The sequence below is a fragment of the Scylla paramamosain genome, chromosome 39 (genome assembly GCF_035594125.1).
Source record: "Scylla paramamosain isolate STU-SP2022 chromosome 39, ASM3559412v1, whole genome shotgun sequence".
In the NCBI taxonomy this organism is placed as follows: Eukaryota; Metazoa; Arthropoda; class Malacostraca; order Decapoda; family Portunidae; genus Scylla; species Scylla paramamosain.
The window spans coordinates 12,662,318-12,689,709 of NC_087189.1; the positions used below are offsets into that span (position 1 = coordinate 12,662,318).

A 27,392-nucleotide genomic window follows, 5' to 3' on the forward strand; every position below is an offset into this window, starting at 1 on the left:
AAAAAGAGGTACTGCGCTCAGCCCGGTGTTCAAAACAAACCAAGATGGCCTGTGATTGGCTAAGTGGATGGAGGCAAGCATGACAGGAAATCGCTGATTGGCTGGTGCTGCACGGAGGAGGGAGGGAAGGCCGCTGATTGGTCCAATGGGAAGGAAACCCACGTGATTGGCTTAGGGGTTTGTTGTTGGTCTTGGCCTTGCAGGAAGAAAGATCGTCCTACTTTTGCTGCTTGCTGATGTGAACTTGCCCGGTAATTGACTTTCAAAGTTTTATTTTTCCTGTACTTAGTGAGACCCGCCATGTAAACAGACAGAGTCACGTGGCGCACACAGGTGGTGGTGGTGGTGGCGGTGACGCAATCCTCTCCCTATCTCCCTATTTAACCTATTTCCCGCCAGCTGGTAATGTTATCCGTACTATCACTCGTTGATCAGTCTACCTTGTGTGTGTTCTTTCTGCAAGTAGTACTGATATGCGTGATCTGATCTCTATATACCAAGCCTGCCCTGGAGTTTACAAGTAACCCCCCTGTACTTCCACCCGCCAATACCGTAACTACGTAAATATTTGCCTATCTATCTAAACTATATTTATATCTCCTGGTTATAATAATAGTGCTATCCTATACTACTATATAAGCTTTCTGAGTGTTGTTGTGGTGGTGACAGTAGTGGTGTTGGGTTCACGTCAGTGGTGTCGCACAAGTGTCATCACCAAGGTTAAGTTGCTCGGCGGTAACCAAACCTGTGAAGATACATTATATTGTGTGAATGTCAAGTGTGTGTGTGTGTGTGTGTGTGTGATTTATTCATGTTTTTTTATTTTCAGTTTTTTCTAAGTACATTTTTTTCTAATTTTAGTTGTTTATTCATTTATTATTTTGATTATACATTAATAACAGCTTTTTTCATCTGTTTATTTTCCATTTATGTTTTTTTTTTTCCCTTTAGTTACTGTTTGTTGAATTATGTTCATTATATATTAGTCATCATAGCTTTATTTCCCTTTCACTTGTGTCCTCCCACATCAATAACCACCACTTGGTCACTGATTGGCTGCCTTGTTAACCTGACCAGTGAAGCAAATAGAGGAAATTACCTATGAAATACTGTATACCTCAAATCCACAGGAAAGTATAAATAAGAAAGTCAAGACAAATAAAAATACTTGAAAGAATAGAGGAAGATAACACATAATACAGAAATACAAGTAAGCATTAAATAAAAAGACAAAACCCCAAGCATTTATCTCCATCTTGCCAGGCCATGACAGGGTCGCCGCGCAAGAGCCAGCCGGGCCGTCAGCTGCGGTCAGGCACACTGCTTGGCGCCCAGGGAGAGGACCAGTGGCACCCGGCAACCTCCTTTAGTTTCCCTGAGTCCCCGTCGCCCAAGAGGTCCCGTCATGTTTCTCGGTTTTATGTTCAGATAGTGATAGTGTTTTTATTTTTGTTTGTGTTAGTGTTTTATTTATTTGTTTATTTTTTTATTTATTTTTATTTATTTATTTTATATTTTATTTATTTATTTTATTTACTTATTTTGTTTATATTTTATTATTTTGTTATTTATTTATTTTTCTATTTTGTATTATTTTATTTTAGTTTTTTTATTAATTTATTTTTATTTATTTTTTATTTTTTTGCTTTTTTTGTTTATTTATTTATTTATATATTTTATTTTACTTATTTATCTTTTGCTTTTAATTATTTTGTTGTATTAGGTTACTTTTTCTGCTTTTATTTTATTATTTAACACTCCATCTCTTCTTTCTGTATAAATGGGATATCTCTGATTTCTATTTTCTCAAGTATTTCTGTTTTTATTCCTGTCATGTAAGTCTTTTTTTTTTTTCTGTTATTTTAATTTTTCCCTTTATTTGAGACCAAAAGGCTAAGAGAGGAGTGAAGGTGTGTGAATATGAAAGTTATGTGCCTTATCTCAGCTACCCTTTCATTTTGGGCAGGAGACAGCCTTGGTATATGTATGTATGTATGTATGTATGCTTCTGTTTGTTTGAATGAAGTAATGGTGATGGTAACTAGTGACTCGTGGTGGTGGCGGCGGCTTGCTGGTGCTCCCGGCTGCTCATCACCCTCCACACTTTGTCTGGGAATTCATCACCTCAGCATCCTTGTTTCCTTTCAGGCTCAGCAAGGCAGAAAAAAAGAAGTCACCCAATATTAGAAAAGTAAGTTATCAGTAATAGCAGAAGTAATCAGTAATAACAGTCATAGGTGCATATATTCAGATTTGTCATAGATACCCCTGAAGCAATATTGTGAAGGTTTTAGTAGACAGAGCATGAAAGTAGAATGTATTAATAAAGCAAAATACAACAACTTATTTTTTGTTACTGTGTATTTTTGTAAATTTCCACACATGAATGTATAGATGAATCCTATAAGGTTTCATCTTTTACTCAGACATAGATCATGAAAGTAGAATGTACCAGTAACAAAATGCAACAATTTATTTTCTGTCACCCTCAATGTATTCATGCAAATTTCCACACATTATATAGATAAATCTCGTACAGCTTTATCTATAACTAAGAAACAAGGCTGTCAGAGATCCCCAGGCTTACCATAGCATTTCCACCCACAAAGCTGCGGAGACAGACCATGATGCCTACCAGACAAGCCACCACTGCCATGCCGATTGCCACCTTCGCCTCGCCTCCCCTCAGTCAGCGCAGGACACGCCGCCAGTCCATGATGCCCGTCAGGTTGCAGGTCAGCCCAGTCAGTGACAAGAGGAAGACTGCCAAGATTCAGCCAGCCTCCCCAGACCCTGCCAAGACCAAGACCAAGCGGAAGCTGGAGCCGGCAGAGGTATGTGTCTGCACCACTGCTGTCTGCTGCTGTGCTGGGTGAATGCATGCTAAAATTGTGCATTGCTTTGAATTGCCAAGCACAGTAGAATGTCATTTTAAAGTGAATCAGTTTGAAATTATTGATTTAAAATGGCACTTACAAGAAAGACCAAATAATTTCAGTCTTAAAGGAATTGAAATTGGCATGCTTTATTTTTCAGGCACAAGAACTTTTCAGTAAAACAATACTTCACTTAAGTGCTAAATCAATTTCAAGCAAACTCTCATGAACCTTTACAAGAATTAAATCACTGTTCTACTGTACATGTGCCAGTTCAATTTTATTTTCTCTTTGATGTGTGGAACTACCTGGTAAAATTTTGTATTGCTTCAGCTCAACAAATCTATCCACCAATTCAGTTTTATAATCTCTTTGATGTGTAGATTAGCCTGGTAAAATTTTTGCATTGCTTCAGGTCAACAAATCAATCCACAATTCAGTCTTATTTTCCTTTGATGTGTGGAACTGCCTGGTAAAGTTTTGCATTGGTTCAGCTCAACAAATCTATCCACATTTCAATTTTGTTTTTCTTTGATGTGTAGGTTAGCCTGATAAAGTTTTGCATTGGTTCAGGTCAACAAATCTATCCCTTCAATTCAGTTTTATATATTCTTTTAGTGTGTGAGGAAATTCTAGGCATTGTATTGTTAAGATAGTGATACAGTTGAAGTTGTTGGTATTTATGATTTATTTCTTTTCTAGGCATTGTATTCTTGTAATATAATTTTAAATTTGAAGTGAATTGTTTAAGAGTAAAGAGAACCAAGCCAGGCAAGATGTTATTTACTTCCTTCAAACTTTAGACTCGTGTTTGAGTATACCTATAAATTACCATTGAGCATCAACTATTGCTTCAGGAACCCCTGGCAAGCAAGAAGAGCCGTCTGATCCCTGTCTCCAAGTCCACCTCACAAGTAAAGACAGCGCCTTCACCTACGCCTTCCAAAAAACACAAGTCTCTCAGCGCCCTGCCAGTGTCCCGCAGCTCACGCAAGGCAGCCAAGACAGCAGAGGCTCCAGTGCAAGCAAAGAAATCCCCCGCCAGGAAGCGTGCCTTGTCTCCCTCACATTTGGAGGACTCCTCGCCACCAAAAAGAAGGGCCGCCTCTCGTTCACGTAGCGAGTCTCAGTTTGTGAGGAGTAAGTCTCTTCCTCGTGGCCAGAAGAAGGCTGCCAAAGTACCTGAGAAGCCGGTGACATCCTCGCCAAAGAAGGCATCCATCAGTTCAAAGGTTGTGTCTCCTGCTGCAAAGAAAACAGCCATTCCCTCCAAGAAGAAAGCCTCATCATCTTCACTAAAAACCCCTCCAGCATCTAGAAACACCCCCAAGAAGAAGTCCACAGCATCACTAAAGACTGCAGCCTCCCCAGTCTCCAAGGTACAGAAGACTCCCAAGGCAGACTCCAAGACCAGGCTGCCATCGCCCACAAAGACACCTTCATCCAGCAACAAAAAGGCATCAAAGAAAACACCAACACCAAACCAGGCCAAGACACCTCCCAGTCTGAAAAAGAGGGAAAAGAAGACAACCAAAACATCTGCCACCAAAATCGCCCTGACAAAGACACCATCAGTAGTCTTAAAGAAGGTCAGAGTATCGGTCACCGAGATGCCACCGTCCATCATGAAGAAAGCAACTCCCAGGAACACGACTCCAGCCACTCCGTCCCCTCGCAGACCAAGGCTGACCCGCTCAGCAGCCAAGAGTCGCATGGTGTCATCAAAGAGCGCCAGACACGTGTCCCTGAAATTGGATGGGAAGAGTCCTCCCTCCTCTCTGGCCTCCTTCAGGAAAACACCTTCATCTAAAAGAACTGCCACTGTTGTCCTCCCTGCTGATCTTGGTGAGTATCCTATCTTACCTTTGTTGAGTTAGGATCATACATAGTCTTGTTGAGCGGAATGGAAAGTTGGTAGGTAAAACTAACATATTCAGTTTTGGTGCATGTGATGTAGTTATAGTGTTTAACATGCATCCAGAGAACCTGATTGTTTATGGGTTTTGGATCATGTCATAAATGCTTGAGTGTAACTAGAAAATGGATACATGAAAGATAAAACTATATTACTTAATGAGGAAAGGAAAGTGAAGTTTGGATGAGGATGATAAAGATATTGTTTAATCCAGAGAACTTAATTGTTTGTGGGTTTTGGATCATAAGTCATAAATGCTTTGAGTATAACTAGAAAATGGATACATAAAAGATAAAAATATGTTACTTAATGAGGAAAGGAACATGAAGTTTGGATGAGGATGAAAACACCACCCTAATAGCATTATTACCTTCCACACTACCCACCAAGGTGCCTCCCCTGCCCTGCCCTCAGCCCACGAACAGCTGCAGAGGATAAGGGATGCCATCTCGGCCAAGCGCCAGCACAGCACACCACCACGCAAGCCCCTGCCGCCCTCCGCTGCCACACCAAGCCTGGATAAGGTGGTCACTCAGGTGAGGGGATGTGACTTGCCGCTCCTTCACCAGCCAAGACAAACAGGGACTTGTGTTGCTTAACCACCCCCTCCCCCCCAGTCTCTCTCTCTCTCTCTCTCTCTCTCTCTCTCTCTCTCTCTCTCTCTCTCTCTCTCTCTCTCTCTCTCTCTCTCTCTCTCTCTCTCTCTCTCTCTCTCTCTCTCTCTCTCTCTCTCTCTCTCTCTCTCTCTCTCTCTCTCTCTCATCCCTGTGACCCCTGACAGAGAGAGGACTCCTACCCTCACAACTACTGAGTATGTATTGATAAATCTAAATCATTATAAAAACAACTAAATTTACAATCGGGACTTCTTACTTTAAAAATAAAATAATAATCCCCTGTCTCTGTGTTGTCCCCCAAGGCTGACATCCACGCCTCCGGGAATGGCAATTGTGGCTCAGAGGCAGCGCTGGACAACCTCTGCACACCCACGGCACGCCTCCCGCTGCCCACGACGCCCAAGTCCTCCAGGGGCAGTGGGGGTGGGGTCTCCAGGTTCAGTAGCAGGTGGGTTGGGTGAACACTGTTTGCATTGTTGGTGGTGGTGCTAATTATTTTCTTTTTTTTTTTTCTTCTTCTTCTTCTTCTTCTTCTTCTTCTTCTTCTTTTCTTCTTCTTTTTTTCTTCTTTTTGTACAAGGGAGGACTGGCCAAGGGCAACAAAAGGAGTGGGGAAAAAAATAAAAAGGCCGATTGGGGTGCCAGTTCCACTAAAGGTCAAAATAATCATCTGTAATTGGAGAATAAGTGTCTTGAAACCTGTCTTTGTGTGGTGTAAAGTATTCATTGTTATTGTTTAATTTTTGGCTTCTGTTGTGTTATATATTCTTAGAGGAAAATCAACCTGCTTAGTGTTTGATGTTTAACAGTTACTTTGTGTATGAATCATTACTGTTGTGGCATTTTGTCTAACCATTCACCAGCAATTGTCTGCGTCTCACATTGAAATCATGAAGTATTCTTAAAAATGTCAAAAAAGTAAGATGGTAACAGATAACCTTTACACCACCAGGCTTGCCAGCAGCACAGCAGAGAGCCGGTTCCTGCTGCACACGAGCCTGGCCGCCCCACACAGCAGCACACCCATCAAGGGCAGCCACACCCTGGAGGTCATCGGTGCCCGGCCGTCACTCAAGGCCAGGAGGGGTGGTGAGGAGGATGTGGATGGAGGGAGGGCCGACACCAGTGTGGAGGAGGAGAGCATGGGGGAGGAGGGTGGGGAAAGCAGCTTAGATGAGTCTGTGGAGGAGGAGGAGGAGGAGGTGGAGGAGGAGGAGGAGGAGGAGGAGGAGGAGGGGGAGGGGGATGACAACAGTGCAAAGACTGGAAGTACAAGCCAGAGTCGTAAGAGTTACTGTAGTCTTATGTAGTATTTAGTGACTTATCCAGACAACTTCTGGTGTGAGGTATTACTGATCTGTTTATCTTGCTTCATACAATATATTCAAGATGTAAAAATTTCATATTTATTGATATGCAGATAGGAATATTCTTATACGGTTTATACGGCATGAAATCTTGCTTAGCAAAAGGCATGCTTTCTCATATTTTAAGAAAACATTTTAATATTGTGTAGAGTATTCCTCTTGCCTGATGTGTTGATAGATAGGTACTGTAGTATGGCAAGGCTGGTTTTCACCTTATATAGTTCAAATAAGTGTTGTTAAGACTCGTACATATCTAACATTGCCACTGTTGATACAAAATGTTTCCCTACAAGGGTACCTGATACATGTTTCCCTCTTTGCTTCCTTATGGTGGATAGTCTTGGTTTTATATAAGTTGATTTTGTCACATCCATGTGTAAGTCTGTCTTAATTAAATAAGATTCCTGCCGCTGGCCCAGCAGCTGGCTGTGTGTACCAGTACAAAAAATGCAGAGAACATTTTAGATTACAGAATGTTGTGTTTGCTGTCCTCCTTTCATTTTCCCCTTTTGCCTTGAAATTGTATGTGGTTGGTTGTCTGCCAGACCTGACAGGACTGGAGGCAGAGGATCAGAGCCAGTCTGAAAACATATGCAGGCTGCAAATAATGCAAATTAATGTGAAAGAAAGAGAGAGATTAAGAAGACTTAAATCCTTAGGTATACATGATGTTTATACCCACAAAGCCTACTGAGTCAAGAGTGAGTGCTGGTACTGCATTATAGTCTGCATATGGTTCAGCCAGTCCTTCCCCATTCAGTGTGAAGCAGGACCTGTGGGAGGAGGTATACTGGTATTCAGTACAAGCACAGGATAAAGACTAATGCCCAAGAACAATTACGATTATGTATGTTGTGTATATAGGCACACAAAAGCAACATATTTCACTACTAGCAGGATCTCACTACTCTGAAAGTAGCACAAGGCAGAAGTGATGGTGAGGAGGCTGTGTAAGGAATGTCCTCATTCACATGCAGGGCTGGGGCTGACATGCATTCCACCAGAGAGGGGAAAGTTGACCACCCTCCCCATTCCTCTCTCCCCCTCAACTCCTTCCTCATCCACTTCCTGATCTTTCTCTCCCTCATTTTCTTCCTCATCTTTCCCGTCTCCCTACTCCCCCTCCATGCCCCTCTTAAAAAGACAAGGGAGAAAGGCTAAAATAACAACAAAATCAAGCTAGCGATAAACTATATATATTTTAGATGTAAAATAGTAATAATAATAATAATAATAATAATAATAGATAAAGTTAACCATGGATGGAGAAAACATGGATACATTGAAACAAATATTAATAAATTTATTTGATAGTACAGCTGGATTATTGAAAAAAATACTAAAGTATGTATAAAACTATACTTGTTCTGGGACATACATGAAAATACTTTAGTATTTACTGCCATGATCGTTCTTTATTAATATTCAGCACTAGAAAAAAAAAATAATAGGAGGATTTTTTTTTTCTCAAGCTACATATCAATAAACAGAAGTGCAGAAATAAGTGTGAAAATAGCTGTAGATGATTTATGGGACAATTATTCAGCAGTGGAAAAAGGAAGGAAAAGAGAAAGGGTTGAAGGAGAGAGTGAATAAGGAAGCCGTTAAAAAATCTGAAACAGACTGAGTGAAAGATCAAAATAGCAGCAGACGGCACTCATGGTAACGTGTTTAGGCTTGATTTGTATGCTTCCCTCCCCTTCCTTGCACAGAATCTTCACGTGCCTGCATTCTTTATGGTCAAATTTAGCTTCATGGGTTTAGTTATTGCCTGTATAATGCTGTAATGACTGGGAAAGGTAGCTGTGTGTTGCCGGCATCCTGGGAACTCTACGGCACTGCTACCAAATAAATAATGTAGGTCACGTTTTATGTTAAGTTAAGGGACTAGTATTTGCTGTGGTGGAGGGAAGAGGCGCGGGGTGTGTTCAAGAATACTTCAGCTTTTTTTTTATGGTAGGTAAAATTAAGATAAGTCATGTCAGATAGGGTTGAGGGTTAAATGGTATTAGAGATTAAATTTAGAACGTAGGTGTGCTTGATTTGATGTCTCGTATTTCACTGATAATTACCGGTGTGTGATGTATGACAAGGCACTTTGTATTGAACTGACTGGCTACCTAACCTAATCACCACTCCTGCCTCAGTTGTCTCTCAATCTGAAACAGGATCGTTAGGTAATAAATTAAGTGTAAATGATTTTGGTTCATGTGTAAGTTGGTGGGCAGAGAAGGCTACGGGTGTCATTAGAGTTGATTTTGAAATTAACTTTGTGTTATTGAAGGATTGCTGTGTGTCAGTTAGGTGACACCTCAAAGAAATTCAATTCTCTGCCACTTTAAAGCAAAATTACCTGGAGAAAGACAATGATGAGTGTTGGTGGTGGTGGTGGTGGTGGTGGTGGTGACAGAGCTGTGAGTGGTGTGGTGGTGGTGGTGGTGGTGGTGACAGTGTTGTGAGTGATGGCTGGTGCTTTGGCTGCAGGCGGTGTTTGGTGCACAGCTGGTGGTGACGATGGTGATGGCCAGTGTGCTGTCCCGCATCACGCCACACTACTCCCTGGCGCGCTGGCTGCTCTGCGGCACGGGGTGAGCTGCTCTGCACGTCATTACTTGTGGATGTTTATAGATAGAGTCATTTAATCTTTTGTCATGATTTAATAATGTGGAATTGCTTTTACAAATACAGAGTTTTAAAGTTTGATCTCAAAAATATTAAAAAGACACATTAAAAAGAAGATATATATAATGAAGAAGAAAATATATGGTTGATTTATGATATTTTAAGGAACATAAGTAATTTTGAAATCACAACACACTTGTATAAGAAAGTGCCTTTTTCTTACTCTCTTTCAGGCTTGATTATTAATTTCATTAGGAATAATGAAAATACATTTATATTTTTCTTTGTATTTTCAAGTTTGCATAACTAAGTTCAAAAACAAATTTTAAGTTTTCTTACTGGAAATTAAAACATTCCTTCCCATATTTTGCATCTTGCTTACTGAGGTACTTTTCATATAAAAGTAAAAATAAATTCCTTACCATAAATTTCTAACTTATTTACTGAGGTAGTTTTCATATAAATAACAAAAACATTCCTCTCATAGATTTCAGTGTGGTAGTTTTACAAATGAGAGAAACACAATCTTTCCCTTATAGTTCATGTTCATTTACCAGTTCTGCTCTGAGTAACAGCCCCCTCTTGCTCCCCACATGTGCAGGCTGGTGTACTACCTGCATCCCACTGACGAGGAGCTGCGGAGCCAGGCGGGGCTGCTGAAGGAGAAGGGGAAGAAGGGCAAGAGTGGAAGCAAGGGGGGTGGTAAAGGAGGAGGGGCAGGAGGCGGTGGGGAGGATGATGGAGGGTTCACAGTGCCCCGTAACCTTGACCTGACCCTGGAGACCTCCCGCCTGGGCCCCGGTGAGGTCATCCAGCTCAGGTTCTATGCAGAGTACCAGTGGCTTCTTGACTTTTCCCTCTGTGCTGTGCTGGTGTATGTCATTACTGAGGTGGGTGGTGGTGCTGTATGGTGCTGAGCCATTGTTTTGGTGCTGTTGTGTGTTTGTTGTTGCTTACTCGGCTGTTGGTGTTGTAGTTTTTATTTGTTTCTTTATTCATTTTTATTTTCTATTTCATTCATTTGTTTATTCTGGTATTTGGGTCATTCTGTTTTTTCTCATGTTGTTTATTTCCGTGTTTCTTTGATTTATTGTTTATTTTGATATTTACGCATTATGTGTTTTTCTTTTTGGTATTTATTTTGTGTTCCTTTGATTTATTGTTCATTGTGGTGTTTCCATATTATATACTTTTCTTTTGTTATTTGTTTCTGTGTTCCATTCATTTATTTGTGTGTGTATCATTTGCATTCATTCATTCTGTATTTGCATTTATTGTACTATTATATTTTACTTAAGTGTCAGCCTTAGTAACATTATTTTTTTTTTATTTTATTGTTTTATTCATGCAAAACTTTTTCTATACTTTACATTTTTCTCACCATCTTTTTATTTATCAACTACTTATTCTGATATTAACTTATTATTTTTTTTTTTTAATTCAGAACTTTTACAATTATATTTCCAACACTTTCTGTTTATCCACCACTAATTTCAAACATTAACTTCTTATTCTTATTTTATTATATTTTATTTTTATTTATTCAGAACTTTCTTATTTTTCCATCGCAAATCCAACACTAACTCAATCTGTTGGTGCTCCTGCAGGTGCTGATGGCCGTGGCTCCTCCCAGGGCAGAGGTAAACCTTAGTATGCTGTGGTGCCTCCTGGCGATTGGATTCTCTCTGTATCCTTTGGTGGTGGTGGTGGTGGTGGGGTGAGGAAGAGGTGGTAATGAAAAATAGAGATGAGGAGAAAGAGGAGGAAAGAGGAATATAGTGGTGTAGTGATGATAAGTGTTTCAGTAATTTGTATGAGGAGGATTGGAGACAGGAAAAGGAGAATGATGATAATAAGAAGGACGGCAGCAATGAATAATATATACAGTTCAGCATAAAACTCACTTATTGAAAACTTAATACATAAAGAAAGCACACACACACACACACACACACACACACACACACACACACACACACACACACACACACACACACACACACACACACACAGCTTAAAAATAGGTAAATAGCATGACAAATTAACAGGTAAATATGACAAATTAACTTTAAAAACACAGGACATTACAAGCTTGACTCAATCTTGCAAAAAATCAAGGTTAGAACAAAAGCGCACACACACACACACACACACACACACACACACACACACACACACACACACACACACACACACACACACACACAACAAAAGCAGCATCTATTGATTTACAGAACCACAAACACCTTGACTGGCACTCCTTAACTCAGCCCACAGCAAGATTATGTTCACCCTGGCCATGCTGTACTTCCGAGGGGAGGACTCGGGCGGGGAGAAAGCCATGGTGGTGCTGTCCTTCTTCACCTACCTGCTCATTGCTCTAGGGATGCTGATACTGGATGAGAGCAAGCTGGAGATGGGGCTGGACTTGGCTTACTCCTCTTTCAATGCTAGTGCTGCAGCCTTCCTCCGAGCCCAGGGCCTGCCATCTGAGTAAGTGCTAGGAGGAGGGAGGGAGGGGTAGGCAAGGAGAGGGTGAGTGATTTAGTTCTTCCCCTGCTTCTCTCTTGGTTATCTTCTCAGTCAACATGGTAAAGAAGGTTGAATGCTGATGTGTCAACCCAAATATAAAGTAACTTGTTTTTACTAGATTTATACAAGCTGGGTAGTGGATTATAAGCATTCAGGTTACATTTACAGCTTAATACCTAAACAGGATCTTTACTGGAGTGTTGTGAAGGGATGAGGTGCAAGTTTTGGGTCAGGGGGAGCAAGATGAGTGATCAGTTGCCTAGTTAAAGTCTTTCAGTGCCTGTAGTTTTATTTGTAATGACTGCAATAATTTAGGGTGATAAGGATTGTGTCTACATGTGCATTGATCTTACTTGCTCTCATGCTCAAGCTCTTGTGTTCTTAATTTTCTACCAACTGGCTGATACTTAAAAGTCATTCAAACTAAATTTATCTGTGCTTTACTTGGCTCATTTAACCTTTTCACTGTAATATGGAACAATTAACAGCACCATAAGTAATGCATGAAAACTTTATAAACATCTACAAGAAAGAAGTAGGATTAAAAGGAATGGATTTTGCAATTTCTATGCAGTTTAAAGATTGGAGGTGACTGTAGAATAAGTAAAGATGCCTCAGAGTGATTGGTGATTCAGGAAAGGTGCACCAAACAGCAGCCTCTTCTTTGAAAAATTCTTTGACTACAATTGTAATTTCTAAAATGGAGCACATTCTGACTCTTTCCACATTCAGTCTTAAACCACAGAAGCTTCTCATTGGGATAGATAGCACTCTTGTAACTCTAATCCCTCAACTTACACTGTATGATCTTGTTTTGGTGCCACAGATGAATCACTATGTCAATTTATGTCTGTGATTTCCCGACACATCATCACCTGCCTTGCTTCTCCATACAGCGGGCCAGCCTCCAAGGTGACATTCAAGCTGAGTCTGGCAGTGCTGTGTGCCATCATTGGTGCATTCTTCACCTTCCCTGGACTGAGGCTTGGCAAGATGCATTGGGACTCACTCAGGTGGGGAATAATAAGATTAGTTTGTAATTTTGTAGGTCACTCAGAATTATGTTGTGTAGAGGGCATGTATTCTCTGTCCATTGACTTTCTATATGGATGTGGAAATATAAGCATAATGTACTGGTTATTCCATCTTACTCCATTATTTTCTCCCTTTCATACAGTGTCCAAAGTGCTGCATTCTTTTTATAGGTTGTTTCTTAACATGGTGCCAAAAAGTGACTTGTTATTCGTGATCCTGTCTGTGGTCTTTTTTTTTTTTTTTTTTTTGCATTTGTTGTAAAGTATTATGTGGAAAGGAAATGGTTAAGGGTTGTGATACGGATTCAGGAAAGTAAAGGCTGAGTAAGTGCTGTGTTTTTACCTAGTTGTGCTGTTCCATCTCGATATTTACAATTACCCAATCTCCCTTTAAGACAATGTATTGGCCCAGCATGTGCAACATCTCTTTCCATCTCATTCCAAACTCCAATAATTCATTGTGGAAAGATGTTCTTTTTTTATATCTCTTCTGCACACTTCATTCTTCAACTTAAGGTCACGTCCTCTTGCACTTCTGTAATCTCGCACCACCAGGTCCTCGTGGTCTAATTTCTAAATTCCTGTCATAATCTTGTACATATTAACCAGATCTCCTCTCTCTTTTCTTCCTTCCAAGGTGAAGTGTGTGTGTGTGTGTGTGTGTGTGTGTGTGTGTGTGTGTGTGTGTGTGTGTGTGTGTGTGTGTGTGTGTAGAATAAAGTTTCTGGTGGAGGAGCTGTCAGCCTTCCACCTACATCCTTCCCAGTCAGACTTTTCATAACCTAGAAGGACATGTGTTTCAGATTCCTGTAGGTTAGGATGTCAGAGGAATCTTTTCTCTTCCACTCACAAACTACAAGTAATATTCATTGTACAAGTTTCTGCATATCGAACATTTTTACCCAATCACTCGCAAGCAATACCTACCACCATTTATGTCTGAACAGGCACTGCAGTTTTCTCCTGAAGATGGAAACAAGTCAGTAACACAGGTGTTAATCCTTAGGTACTGCACGGAAAGCAAGGTCCTGCGAGCACTGTTCCACCTCAGCTTTGTGGCTCCTCTGCTCTTGGTCACTATGTGGATTCGGCCAGTCTCTCGGCGCTATCTGACTGAGTACACCCTGCCTGGTCGTGCCCATCCCCTGTGAGTAGGCTGCCTTGGTTGGGACGGCACACTAGTTTGGTCACATGTTAAGGGTGTGGCTTGAAGATTGTACAAGTATTTGGCCCTTTTACTGCTATTTGATACATCTTTCCTTCATCACTAACCTCTCTGAGACATAATTTTTGTTCTATAGCCACTAGAAATTGCAAAATCTCTTTTTAATACCCTTTGTTCTTGCAGGTGGTTATAAAGGTCTCTTACATTACTTCTGGTGCTGAGAATTGTTATGTATTGCAGTGAAAGGGTTAAGTTGTATGGAAAGCATTGTGCCGCTACTGCAGCAAAGTTAGGGGTGAAGGAAAGTGTGGGAAGTTTTTTTTTTTTTCTTTATGTAGGAGGGACACTGGCCAAGGGTAACAAAAGTCCAATAAAAAACAAATGCCCACTGAAATGCCAGTCCCATAAAAGGGTCAAAGCAGTGGTCAAAAATTGATGAATAAGTGCCTTGAAACCTCGCTCTTGAAGGAATTCAAGTCATAGGAAGGTGGAAATACAGAAGCAGGCAGGGAGTTCTAGAGTTTACCAGAGAAAGGGATGAATGATTGAAAATACTGGTTAACTCTTGTGTTAGAGAGGTGGACAGAATAGGGGTGATAAAAAGAAGAAAGTCTTGTGCAACGATGCTGCGGGAGGAGGGGAGGCATGCAGTTGGTAATATCAGAAGAGCAGTTAGCATGAAAATAGCGGTAGAAAACTTGAGATGCAACATTGCAGTGATGAGAGAGAGGCTGAAGACAGTCAGTTAGTTAATATTAGGTTAATATGAAATACAGTTAGTGAATCAAGTCCAGAGAAATTCCTCCTCTTGTAAAGCTCATCACTTATTGCCCTGTCATTATTTGTCATCATTATCTTCACTATCATTTCTCACTGATTAATCCCATTTCCTTTCATGTGTTGGGGATGTTTAGTGACTCTTGCTATGTCTATACTCTACCCCAATTGTGTTATTACTATTACTATTTTAATCTACCATTTTAGTTGCCCTAGATATTTTGTAGCAGCATTGTATGATTGCAATGTTGTGGCACCTTCCCTTTTCAAATCAGTCAATTACTATCATTATTATTTATTAAGTCTTTTTACAGTTGTTATCTTAATATATTTGTCTCTTTCCCTAGAATAACAGGAAAGCTATACAACTCACCTCCAAAAAAATTAACAAAGAAAGTTATATAAAAGCTAATGACAGGTTAACAAAGATACAAGAAACTAATGTGTAAAGAAGAGTTGTAAAGAAAAGGCTATTGTCTTAAAATCTTGCAAACTTCAGTGATAACTTCACTTCCCTTGTAAGAAGAGCCATAGGAAAGGTAACGATACAGAGGCTAACAAAGATAACCAGCAGAAACTAACACCTGAAAAAAAATTATAAGAAAAGTATAAAAATCTCCTTAACTTCCTTTCCCTCATACGTTTAACAAAGAAACCCATAAAAAAGAAAACACATAAAAAATTTATAACATTAAGATAGTCAAAAGAAACAAACACTAAAGAAAACTTATAAAAAAAAAACATTACATAAAAGTCTTTGTAAATTTTTCACACCAACTCCTCTCCCTCATAATCCTGACCTTACCCCCACACAACAGCATGGGACCCGACACCTTTGACACCCTGAGGATCGTGATGGTGCTGGCAGTGAGTGCAGTGAGGCTAGGGCTTATGCCTTACTACCTACAGTCCTACCTCAACCTGGCGTACGAGAAAATAGAGGCACAGAAGAAAGAGTCAGGTCGTATCTCCAACAAGGACCTGCAAAAGAAAGTGAGGGGCTGAGTGTTGGTTTGTGTAGGTCTGACTGAGGCTTGTTGGATGAATGGAGATGTGTGAAAGGGTGACTGAAGGGTATGAGTAATATAGGATGAATGTATGTACCTTTGATTTAAAAGCATATTGAAAAGATTGTTTTAAGTATTCAAGGTTTTGCATTTTTTTGTATGAGTAAAGTGGTGATCGGTGAGTGGTAGGAACATGAATGTAGCCTACTTTGAATTGAAGTTTATTGTGAAGGTAGACTGTTTTAAGTATTCAAAGGTGCACATTGGTTTGCATGGAGTAGATAGGTTGTGTGATGTTTGAGTGTTGCCAGTGAGTGAGGAGTGTGTCAGAGTGTTATCATGTAGTAGTGCTAAGTCTGGTATTGCCAAGAGTGAAATGACACTTAAGTTTATGGTTCTTAAAAGTGATAAATATGAATTAATGCTATGTGGTAATGTGAAGGTTACAGTAAGCTGAGGAATATAAATTAATGGATAAAGTATGCAGAAAAAGGTGAAAAGTAATTGAAATGTGTGTGCTGATGATGTGAATTCTTGGTGGCCAGATAGCAGGTGTGTTCTACTACCTGTGTGTTGTGACGCTGCAGTACGTGGCGCCCATTGTGCTGTGCCTCTTCCTCTCCCTCATGTTCAAGACTCTCGGTAAGCTGTGGGAGGAAGTAGATGATGCAGGGAGGCTGTGTATAGCATCTTTCACTCAAACTATGATGCTTATTGCTTATACACATTCATATTTTCATCTTTCCATTGTGCAGTGCTTCTCCCTTGTGTTCACTCTCAGTAAGCTGTGGGAGGAAGTAGGATGTGAGGCAGGGAGGTTCTGTGTAATGTTTTTCACTTGGACAATGGTGCTGGTACACATTCATATTCTCTCATTTTCCTATATTCTTTGGCTCTCACAAAGGCAGTTTTCAAAGGTCAAGAGAGGTGATTAGTTGGGTTCTTATGGGTGTTTTTCTGTTGATGATGCAGAATTCTTGTTAGATGATTACTACAAGTGTGAAAATAGTGAATGAAAAAAAAATGACTTCCACTAGTCTGTTAAATGTTAGAGATGAAGTTTTTTATTATTGTTATTTATTTATTTATTTATTTATTTATTTATTTATTTGTTATTTCTGTATGTAGGAATACAGTCCATCTTGAATGAAAACAGTGGAAAAGCAGAATGACTTCCACTAATCTGTTAAATGTTAGAGATAAAGTTTTATTTATTTATTTCATTTTTTATTATTATTATTATTTATATTATTTTATTTTATTTTATTTGTAGGAATAGAGTCCATCTTGAATGCAGACAGTGAAAAGACCCTAATGACTTCCACTGCAGTATTTTAAATGTCAAAGATAAAGCAACATTTTTAAGGAACACAGTCCATCATCCTTAGTGTCCCCTCACCTCTCATGTTTTCTGTTCCTCAGGTGGTCTGAGTTGGGCAGCCTTGTTTGGGGGTCAGTCCAGCCCCGGGGAATGTGGCCTTACTCCGGAGGGTGGCGCCGAGTCAGCCCCTCTCCCAGCCCTGCAGGACGCCGAGACAGTGATGGAGGCCACACGCATCCTTACTCTGGGAATTGAGGAAGTGAAGAAGGTAAGGTGCTGGTGGTGGGGTGGGTGTGTGGGTGTGTGTGTGTGTGTGTGTGTTCTTATCTAATCTTTCTTAGCTAATTGTATTCTAACAAGATTTTGAGTCAAGTTTGTTATGTCACATCTTTTAAAGTTAATTTGTCATGTTTCTCTTTAAAGGTGTGAACATTCCCTGCACACATAGCTTGGCCAGGTAGTGCACTCCATTGGCTGATTGCTCTGTCAGGAAAACTATTTCCTCACATCTTTCTTTGCTCTGTTTTTGTGCAATTTCTTACTGTGTCCTCTTAATGTTGATTGTTGCGTTGTGTGTGTGTGTGTGTGTGTGTGTGTGTGTGTGGGATGTTGTAAATGTTAGTAAAAGTGTACAGTATTTATTTTGTATTTATTTTGGTAGTTTAGATGAATTTCACTTTACACATTCTCCAAGTTATAAACAAAATAATTCTGTCCTTCAGCCTGATTTATAATTGCATAATTCACATTTCTGAATGAAATCCTAATAAAATTACCTAAAATATGATACAAAAATACATTAAAGGGAAAAATATCATAGTTTACAGTTTGATCTCAACTTACAATTAATTTATTTTATTTTATTTTATTTCTTTTTTAGAAGTGTAACTGATTTCTTCATTGTAATTCACCTTAAGTACTGTAGTGATGCAGCGCTTGGAGATACAATGGAAGATGAAATTATAAAATATCCATATACCCTTTCTTAGATTCACTTAGTCATTCACCCATTCATTCAATCAGCCGGTCACTCAGACATTTACCTAATCAGTCACTCGTCCAAGCAGTCATCCAGCCACTCATTCACTTGTCCCATAGATCATTTACCCAATCAGTCATTCAGCCAAGCAGTCATTCAGCCAGTCACTCAGTCAGTCATTCATCCAAGTAGTCATCCGATCATTCACATTTTCAGTCACCCAGTCAGTCAGTCAGTCACTCATTAAATCATATGTCCAAGTAGTCACCCATTCAGTCACACACTCAATTAGTCACGTACCCACTTATCCACCTCACTCCCTCACTCCCTCACAGATCTTCACCGTCGAGTTTTACAGAGGAGTGCTTGGCTTCACAACGTGGTGGTGTGTGTTCTCCTGGTTCCTCTCGGGGACGTTCGGTGTTGCCTACCAGTCCTACTTCACCAAGGGATAGTGCGTCTGTCTGTCTGTCCACTGCCTACTCGACCATCCATTTATCTCGTCTATTTGCATGTTAGTATCCCCTCCCCTTATCTCACCTCACCTCTCCCTTTATTTTTTATTTTTTTTAATTTTTTAATTGTTTTTTCTGTGTGTTGTTGCCTCTGTGAAAATTCTGGAGATGGTAAGTAATTTATTATGTTTTTTATATGCTTCTCTTTCTTTATATATTTGTTCCTTGTGGTTAGTTTAATTTTTTTTTTTTTTTTTTTCTTTTATTTGATTTATTTGTGGTTTTGTGTTTTGGTGTCCGGAGATTAGAAATTTTAACTGGAAAGCATTTTTTTTTTATTTCTTATAGTTTTTATTTTCATTTATTTATCTTGTTTTATGAATTTATTCCATTTATTTATTTATTTTATTTATTATTATTTATCTTATTTATTTATTTATCTATTTATTTATTTATTTTTATTATTTATCTATTTATTTATTTATTTATTTATTTATTTTATTTTATTTATTTATTTATTTTTTTTTTTTCCCACAGGCTGGTACCCATTCACTGTTTTCATGTTGGTACTCCTGTGTATTTTTTTGGGTGGAGAAGATTCATTGTGTTCCTTTGCTTGGTTTCCAGCGTTGTTGTTGAAGGTGCCTTCCACAAATCATCATGGCAGATTGTCTCTCCCCATTCATTTTTTTATTCAGTTTTATTGTATGCGTTTTAGTTATTTGTGTCTTGCAAGTGCACACAGCATGAGTTAAAAAATGTGTGTGTTTATTATGAGCAGACAGAAATAAGAAAATACTTATATAATGCATGAGGAAAGATATATATGTAGTAAAATGCAAAATATCTATGAGGTGTATAAAGAAAAATGTACAGGTTAAAGACAAATGCTTATATAAAGTGTAAGGAAAATTATCTAAGTAAATTGAAAAGTGTAGCATATATAGTAAGGGAGTTCCATCTCTCAGCTGCTGAACTGTGAGCTGCTTGAGCCTCTGTAAATAGTCCATGTGCACAAAGAACTCGTGAGAAAAATAATAATCTCGGTAAGCACGTCCTCAAGCCTCCAGGAACTCACACTCAGGCCTTCAGACATTGCTGCATTGGCCAAACTTTGTGTAGTCATTTGGTGGGTGGGAATAGAAAGTAATAATCAAAGGTAAAAGCTTCTGAATATCAAGTGAATAAGTTTTCCTTTCACTCACAAGGTGCAAAAATAACCACCACTGTGTGTCTGAGGTGCCGTTTTCTGTTCACTATGAAAATAAGTTGATAATAAAGGTGCTTATCTTAGGGTTCTCTACAAACTGCAAAGTTCTGCATGCCATCAAAATTAGTGTCTGAATAAGAGGTGCAGTTTTCTACTCTAGGTGGAAATAAGTTAATAATACAGGAGAGAGAGAGAGAGAGACTGGGGAGCAGATGTAATGTACAGTGCATTGTCAAACCTTGTCGTGTGCTGTGAGTGTGATCATGACGTTTGTAAATTCAGAAGTAATGAAGGTCTGTGTGTTAGTAGTTACGAATACTACATACTCTTTTAATTTCTGCACATAAAGATATAGTCATGGCTGTGAAATATTTGCTGAAGGAAAGACACAAACTGCTTCTCCATAAAGGTGCATAACTGCAAGCTTGAATTTTTGTGACTGTGACCATTTTTCTCTTGTGCGGTGTTACCATTAACAGTACCTCAGATGTGACTGGTGTTGCTCTGCCGGAATGTCCCTTTGTGTTACTTCCTCTTAGTATTACTTTTACGAACTGTGTGGTGGTGATGATGGTGTCAGACTCAGTGTTCCCATTTTTGTTATGGATGTGCCAAAGAGAATAGAGGACAATACTCACCCTTAATGTATTCTCAAATGCCGCTACCTCTTCTTGAGTACTTTTGATAAGCTGCAGTGGTGGGTAATCAGATTTTTAACAAGAGTTTTTATGATTCCTGTTCTAGTGATATGCAACAATTTACAGCACTGGAAGCAATGCATGGAGTTTATCATAAGCATCTACAAGAAAGAAAGGCATAAAAAAATAGATGTTGCAATTTCTAGCCAGTGCAGTGTGGAATAAGAAAAGGTGTCTCAGTGTGGTCAATGATCAAAGAAAGACATGCCAAATATCAGTGAAGGGACAAGGTTTTTATATTATCAATAAGAAACACCCTTGAGAATCTGGCTAATCATCTCTGTGGCTTTTGAAAGTAGTCGTTATGAGTGTCCAAAGCATTTCAAGAGTACAAGACTGGATTCCACTGACAGTATTAGGACCTGCAGGTAAACCATCACTCTGGAAAATGACGCAACCCTGCACATCACCAGGTGTGTGTTTAGCCACCAACAGAAGGCCTAGTCTGCACCATCACACTGTGCCACACCATCACACACCTGCCAGAGCCTAACACATGTCTGCCTTTTCCCCATTCTGGCCACACGATGCACCTCACCCATGTTGCAGCCTTTACTGGGGGTCCTTGACTTATGACGGAGTTTTGTACCTGTGTCACTCACCAATGCTAATGCTAAAGGGACTGCCATGGGTAGGCCTGATGGCTTCTTGCAGCATCCCTTATTTTCTGATGTTACTATGTTCTTAAAGTACTGTAAAGTCACAATCATGAACAAAAATCATAACTACTATATCTGTGAAAAGAACACATGGAGAACGAACAGTAAATAAGAGAACAATAGAATAAGTAACCAAAAAATCAAGAAATATATATACAGGGATAAGCACCATTATAAACTAAGGACTCCTGTACGTCATCGCCTGCCAGTGATGTTGGAACAGTTAAGGTAGCCATCATAGGAAGACTTGAGAGGCACCTTTATGTTACAGGACTCCCACCAGCAGTCCCAACCCTTACAGTCACTCTCCTCCATCCCTTCCTTGTATCCTTTGAAATATCTGAAGTCTTGTCTTTTTAAACCAGATGATCCTAAGTAGAAGAGGAGGAAGAGGAGTTTGATGTAATAGATGAACTGAATAATGAAGAAGATGAGGGAGAAATTGAGTAAATAGGTGTGGGATTAAAAGGAGGTGAATTAGGAAGAGAACTAGAAGATTCAGAAGAGAGAATGGAGGAAGGGAATGAAATAGTAGAAGAGGAAGAGAAAAGAAAGGCAGAACTAGAGGAGGAGGAGGAACAAGATGTGGTACACTCAGAAAAGGATGAAGAGGAGAAAGAGGAGAATAGAGGAGAAAGAAGAGAAAATAAGAAAAGAACTAGAGAAGAAAGAAGAAAAAAGAGATGTGATACTCAGAAGTCAGAACCAGAAAAGAGAGTAAAAGAAGATAGATAGAAGGAAAAGAGGAAATAGAAGAATCCAATAAAGACATGATAGAGAGAATGACAGAAGATAGATAGGAGGAAAATTAGAAATAAAGAAATCAGATAAGGATGTGATAGAGAGAGAATGATGAAATAGATAGATAGAGAGAGAATGAATGAAAATAGACAGAAGAAATAGAAGAATCCAATAACGACATGATAGAGAATGACAGAAGATAGGTAGAAGGAAAAGAAGAAATAAAGAAATCAGATGAAGATGTGATAAGAGAGAATGAAGAAGCAGTAGATGAGGGAGATGAAAGAAAGGAACTCAAAGGAAGAAAAAGTGTATTGGGTGGGCGAGAGGTTGAAGGAAGTGAAGAATGACAGAAAACGACAAAGGTGACCATGATGTGAGTGTCCCCTTGGGGTATCCATTCACTTTATTCTTGCTCTTGTGTTCTTCTTTGCTTTCTTGTTCTCTTATTCTGGTTTTCTAAGTGTCTCCAAGTTTTCTAGTGCTCCTAATTTGTTCTTTTCTTTGTATTTCTTCTCTAAGTTCTGTAAATAGTACTCTAATTTGTTCTCTTCCTTTTTCTCTTCCTTGTTCTCATGTTTGTCTTTTCATTTCCCTTCACATCTCGTCCCAAAATCCTGCCAATTCTTCTAGGGGTATCCATCCTGTTTCCTTCTGCATTAACACACAAACACACAGGCAGACTTTACATGGGTGAGAGGCAAAGGGTTGGTGGTTGTGGCTGTGGGTGTTGGTGCATGCAGTGTCCATAGAATTCAGTGTGTTGTCGTTGGGTGCAGTGTGTGGTGGTGGACGCTCACGAGGTGGTGAAGTCTCTATCTTGTGTTTTGGTGTTAATGTCATCACATTTACATCTTTTTATTTGTTTTTATTGAATGTGATGGCAAGTTCAGCATTCTGTGTTTTCTTTACTTTGTCTTTTTGTCATTTTTATGCGGTAATAAAGACATTTTAGGTATTATGATAATATAGAAATATCCAACTTTTTTGTGCACTGATAAGACATGTGAAATATTATGGTAAAGTCAACATTTTTGAGTACTAATAGACACATGAAATGCAATAAAGAAAAAAGTGTAACATTTTTGTGCACTAATAAAGACAAATTAAATATGGCGATAAAGAAAAACTTTGTATACTCAATTTGTACTGTGGAGTTGGATGCATGCTACACAATACTATCAAATTAAATATATACAATGTGTAGTAAAGAAAGAAAGATGCTGGTTAAATCCTTCTGCTTAATGGAAAGTGACATGTTTCGAAGGTTTAAAAAAGGAAGGAAATAAGTGAAGTGTATTGACAGGACAAATAAGGCTAACCAAAACACACACACAGACCTTGGTTTAAATCGACACATTAGACTTGTGTTAGCCTTGAGTGCCCTGCCAGTTCACTTCAGTTCCCGGTGGTGATTTCCGACGGCCAGTTTGCCCCGCCTGCAGATGTGGTGGTACAGGAGTAAAAGATAACACCTAACCAACTGGTGCAGGAGTCACGTTGAGGCAGTGCTTGAGTCGTTCAGTTTTTAAGACGTCTTGAACTATGTATATTTGTAATGAGTTATGCAGTTGTATTTCCAGGGAGGACTTGCAGCAGTCTTGGTTATGGATCAAATAAAATGTACATACTGATGTTCATAAGAAACTTTAGTGATTTTTTTTGTTATGCAACCTCCTTGTGATCTCAAACTTTTCACTATCTTGTCTTTTAGCAAGTACAAGTGGATGTTATTTGGTTTTTAAGAATGTTTGCATGATTCTAGTGATAGGCTAAGGGCCCTTTGACACGAGCAATTCGATGGTGCTGCTAAGTCACGGGGAAATGGCTTCCCACAGCTTTCTACTGTTTTCATCAGTGGTCTTTCACATGAGTGTTTGACATGCGCAGCTGACAGTGTAAGTCGTCTGTTCTGGTGATCGATCACGGTGGTAGATCTCATGGAGCCGTTTCACACAGGATGTTGAGCGATTCATTGTTGAAGTTGAAAAGCCACCAGTGATCTGGTAGATGCAATGAGCACAGCAGCAAATTATCAAGAGTGAAGTGGCAGAGGAAAGAAAAGAAAAAAGTGCCTACAGCAACTGCTTAAAATATTTGATGCTGATTTTTACCTCAATGTGACTACAAGTCTCTCCTCGGCAGGAATGCTCCTTCTCACATTTGTATCTGCTCTTTGAATGTGGAGTGTGATTAATGAGAGGAGGTGCTTGAAAGTTTCTTTTGACATCCTAAAATAGTTGAAAAATTTGGCACATTGTGCTTTAAGATTGTTCATCAGTGTATAAGACTGCCCCACCACTAACTGCTTAGATGACAAGGCGAGCCTAAGAAGTGATGGAAGAATTGCATAAGAGAGAACCTGAGGAAGAAAGGGTTGAGTGGAGAGGTGGAAGACAAACATATGGAAATGACTAGTGAGGAACAGCAAGTCCATCTAAACATGGGAGCAGCTACAGAAGAAGAAAAAGAAGACTCAACTGCTCAGATGTTATGGAATGCATCTGTAGTGATCATCGTTGCTGATGACAACAATGACGTTGAAGCAGAAGTAGAACAGCAACAACTTCCTTACCAGAGTCTGTGATGCAACTGAGCCAGGCTGAGTGACCCTGCAGCAGTGCTTCTCACCAGCCAGCCTTGTCACAGAGGTGACTCGCTGATGCAACTCAGTCATGCATTTCAATTGCATGCATCAGCATTTGCATTTGCTGCATGACCAACATGCCTGTTTGAAGGGGCCTGATAGGGATTTTGCACCATTAATGGGGGAAAAACATCCATAACAACCTAAATATGATTTCTGTGACCTTTGAAAATTATCTCCAGGAGAGTGCTGTATTCCAAAATATGGGACAAACGTTGTTTGTTGAATGAGAAAGAGGAAGATAAATGTGAACAACAGTAAAGGAAGTATTTTGACAAGGAGAATAGCCTATAGCACTGACTCTGAGTGAGTCAGTAGTGTGTTGAAGTGGAGAGAGAGGGTTGAATGGAAGGGAAAGTAAACCCATTAGCAAAAATAGAATATAAGTGATAAAGAAGTTAATGTTGACATTGAAGGGCATGAAATTAAAGTAAAGCTCTAGGAATTCATGGGAGCTGTTTGAGAGGAGATTAAGGGAAACAATGGATGGTGATATTAATTAATGGATTGATATACCAAATAAAAAAAATAAAATAAATGAATAAAAATGGTAGTTTACTTAACTGTTGGAAACAGAAAAGAGTTGTTAACATTGTTAAAACAACAAAAATACAAATGTTAAATGTGGTGTTCAAAAATGCTTTCCATGCGCAGTTGCACAGTAAAATGCATGGTAAAATACGTGTGTAAAATCCATAATGTAAATTTATTTATTTATTTATTATTATTATAATTTTTTTTTTGGTGGGGGGGGGCACCCTATAGCTTAAAAAAATCAGGTCATATTTATTGCTGAGTAGTAAATGTACTTCATAATAGATGATGCAAATGTAAGAAAATGATCTTTTAGGAGAGAACTTTTTTTTTTCCAGTCTGCTACAAAAAAGTACTCCACGTTTTTATAATTCAGTACCAATAGATTAACTTTTCATTCTGATGGGACAAAAAGGGGAAAACATGATAAAATTGCGCACAGTCACAAGAATATGATAATAACATGGCAATTTCCTTTTAACTTGTGTAGGAGTTTTAGCGTGATAAAGTGCAAAATTTTCATTGTAAAAAAGATACTATAATAATAAAAAAAAATTAATAATAATAATAATAGTAATGATAATGATAATAATAATAATAATAATAATAATAATAATAATAATAATAATAATAATAATAATAATAATAATAAACAAAAGTGAAAATGAGAGCCCCCAAAAAATTACGCGACCTCAAATATATCGACCTTTTTTTTGACCACCTCCTCAAGCTTGTTGAAACAGCGGTACACAGCAGGTTTAAAGTGTACTTCCCAGGCACACCACAGACAGCCGAGTGTCGACAAGTAATTGACAACGTGGATGTGTGCAGTCATGCCTCTGTTAGTATGAATTTATGCATGTCACGTGTCTAGCCGCATGGCTCCCCAGACTGAAAAATACGCTGCAATACGTCCCACATCCATCTTATCATTTATCTTAGCTTGTATTTCATTACAATTATTTAGCCATCTTGTAAGGACTCATCAGCCAGGTTTCCATGAGTGATCAAACTACCGTTTTGGTCATGACATACTTGTACACCCTTGAAAGCAGAAGAAAAAAAAAAAAAAAGCCCAACGTCTAGGCGTGGTCCCTGTGGAGGCCTAACTCATCTTTCGATCTGTCAGATATGTTAGCTAATTATTATTTCAAGATGAATGTCAATGCACCCCTTTTCTTAATAAAGAAAAATGTTGCGAATGTTTCACTTTGATGAGAATGATAAGTTATTTTGGTATGTGTATCACAACACTTAACACGCTGCTTTCCGACGTTATTGAGGTCACACATGACCAGTCACGGCTAAACACGTCAGGTGGAGGCAGGCCACAGGTGAGCGAGGTCACTTCCTCCGTCACCACCATCAATGGAAGCTTCTCCTGGACCAGCCACGCCACCTCGTGTGCTTCACAGTAGCGAGAATTAACGTATTTATGACGAAAAAAAAAAAAAAAAACTCAGAAGACAAGGGTGTATCATCATAGGCGCACGGCGCAGGCAGATTTGGTAGAGCAAGGCTGGGATTTATAGAAAAACTGGTACCCGAATCTCCAAGGGACCCACGCTTAACGCTCAGTAGAAAGTGGTTTCACTTTAGTGACATCCCCAAGAGGCTGTTTAAAGCAGGGGAGGGAGATAGCACGCACGTTGACACGTGGAAGATACGGATCGAGGGTCTTGTTTGTACTTTCTGCCGCGCCATTGAAAAGGGAAGAGTAGAAGGAGGCCAGTGAAAAGATGGGACGGCAGTGTACCTAGATGAGACTGATTAGCAGCATTTATTGATTTATTGTTTATTGATTTATCGTTGCTATTAACGAGGTGATCCACTCATACATATAATTGGAAAAGTGGACAAAATCATTATATTGATAACAAAGATGACTATAATATAATTATAATCATACTAATGTTTTCTGCGTATGTTTCAAGAAAAAAAAAAAAAAAAAAATATTTATAATGAAACACTTATACCTAGATGTGAGTATATACAAAATTCTTGAAAAAAATATCAAGCAGTAATTCTATGTTACAAATAAAGGTAATTCCTCCTTGAAAAAAAAAATAAAATAAATAAAAATAATTATGATCATATGATTCTGTTCATTCGATAGCATGAACATAACAATGATAACAAACATTTCATAAGAATAAATCCTATATACCAAAGCTATTATATATATTTTTGTAATCTAAAGAGAGAAAAAAATACACACACATACAGACACACACAC

The 27,392-nt window shown here is 39.0% G+C and overlaps 2 protein-coding genes and 2 long non-coding RNA genes across 9 annotated transcripts; 2 read left to right on the plus strand and 2 right to left on the minus strand.

Annotated features, from left to right (window-relative positions):
* The first annotated feature begins 94 nt into the window (after positions 1–94).
* On the plus strand, positions 95–7,261 carry LOC135092203 (serine/arginine repetitive matrix protein 1-like). Of its 4 annotated transcripts, none has more exons than XM_063990526.1 (8): positions 95–251; positions 1,264–1,397; positions 2,149–2,191; positions 2,610–2,834; positions 3,734–4,721; positions 5,182–5,327; positions 5,711–5,856; positions 6,361–7,261. In XM_063990526.1, exons 2-8 carry the CDS (start codon positions 1,267–1,269, stop codon positions 6,716–6,718), a joined length of 2,037 nt encoding a protein of 678 aa, XP_063846596.1. In that variant the 5' UTR covers positions 95–251; positions 1,264–1,266; the 3' UTR covers positions 6,719–7,261. The 4 variants fall into 4 exon arrangements, with proteins under 4 accessions (XP_063846596.1, XP_063846600.1, XP_063846599.1 ...); XM_063990529.1 differs by lacking the exon at positions 95–251 and adding an exon at positions 296–402; XM_063990528.1 differs by lacking the exon at positions 95–251 and adding an exon at positions 414–560.
* Positions 7,262–8,351: 1,090 nt separating this feature from the next.
* Positions 8,352–21,960, plus strand: LOC135092205 (transmembrane protein 161B-like). Of its 3 annotated transcripts, none has more exons than XM_063990534.1 (12): positions 8,352–8,437; positions 9,260–9,363; positions 9,999–10,287; positions 11,005–11,084; positions 11,675–11,890; positions 12,826–12,942; positions 13,970–14,110; positions 15,724–15,898; positions 16,458–16,554; positions 17,335–17,501; positions 18,548–18,726; positions 19,205–21,960. In XM_063990534.1, the coding sequence occupies exons 1-11, from the start codon at positions 8,435–8,437 to the stop codon at positions 18,665–18,667; spliced, it is 1,509 nt and encodes a 502-aa protein (XP_063846604.1). In that variant the 5' UTR covers positions 8,352–8,434; the 3' UTR covers positions 18,668–18,726; positions 19,205–21,960. The 3 variants fall into 3 exon arrangements, with proteins under 3 accessions (XP_063846604.1, XP_063846603.1, XP_063846605.1); XM_063990533.1 differs by having other exon boundaries at positions 19,295–21,960; XM_063990535.1 differs by lacking the exon at positions 8,352–8,437 and adding an exon at positions 8,713–8,731 and having other exon boundaries at positions 19,295–21,960.
* On the minus strand, positions 15,185–17,453 carry LOC135092208 (uncharacterized). Its single transcript, XR_010262790.1, has 3 exons — positions 17,312–17,453; positions 16,479–16,559; positions 15,185–15,886 (listed from the first exon to the last, which is right to left on the minus strand). It is a non-coding gene; the product is annotated as an uncharacterized LOC135092208 (long non-coding RNA).
* On the minus strand, positions 20,430–27,386 carry LOC135092209 (uncharacterized). Its single transcript, XR_010262791.1, has 2 exons — positions 24,551–27,386; positions 20,430–23,978 (listed from the first exon to the last, which is right to left on the minus strand). It is a non-coding gene; the product is annotated as an uncharacterized LOC135092209 (long non-coding RNA).
* Positions 27,387–27,392: the final 6 nt, after the last annotated feature.

What these genes read in the sequence shown, in the direction of transcription:
- LOC135092205 (XM_063990534.1), top strand. An exon ending in TGGTGTATGTCATTACTGAG is followed by an intron (nt 10,288 to 11,004) that starts GTGGGTGGTGGT and finishes GTGCTCCTGCAG; the next exon opens with GTGCTGATGGCCGTGGCTCC. An exon ending in CTGGCGATTGGATTCTCTCT is followed by an intron (nt 11,085 to 11,674) that starts GTATCCTTTGGT and finishes CTCAGCCCACAG; the next exon opens with CAAGATTATGTTCACCCTGG.
- LOC135092203 (XM_063990526.1), top strand. Translation starts at nt 1,267, where the DNA reads ATGACAGGGTCGCCGCGCAAGAGCCAGCCGGGCCGTCAGCTGCGGTCA. An exon ending in GAGTCCCCGTCGCCCAAGAG is followed by an intron (nt 1,398 to 2,148) that starts GTCCCGTCATGT and finishes GTTTCCTTTCAG; the next exon opens with GCTCAGCAAGGCAGAAAAAA. An exon ending in GTCTCCAGGTTCAGTAGCAG is followed by an intron (nt 5,857 to 6,360) that starts GTGGGTTGGGTG and finishes TTACACCACCAG; the next exon opens with GCTTGCCAGCAGCACAGCAG.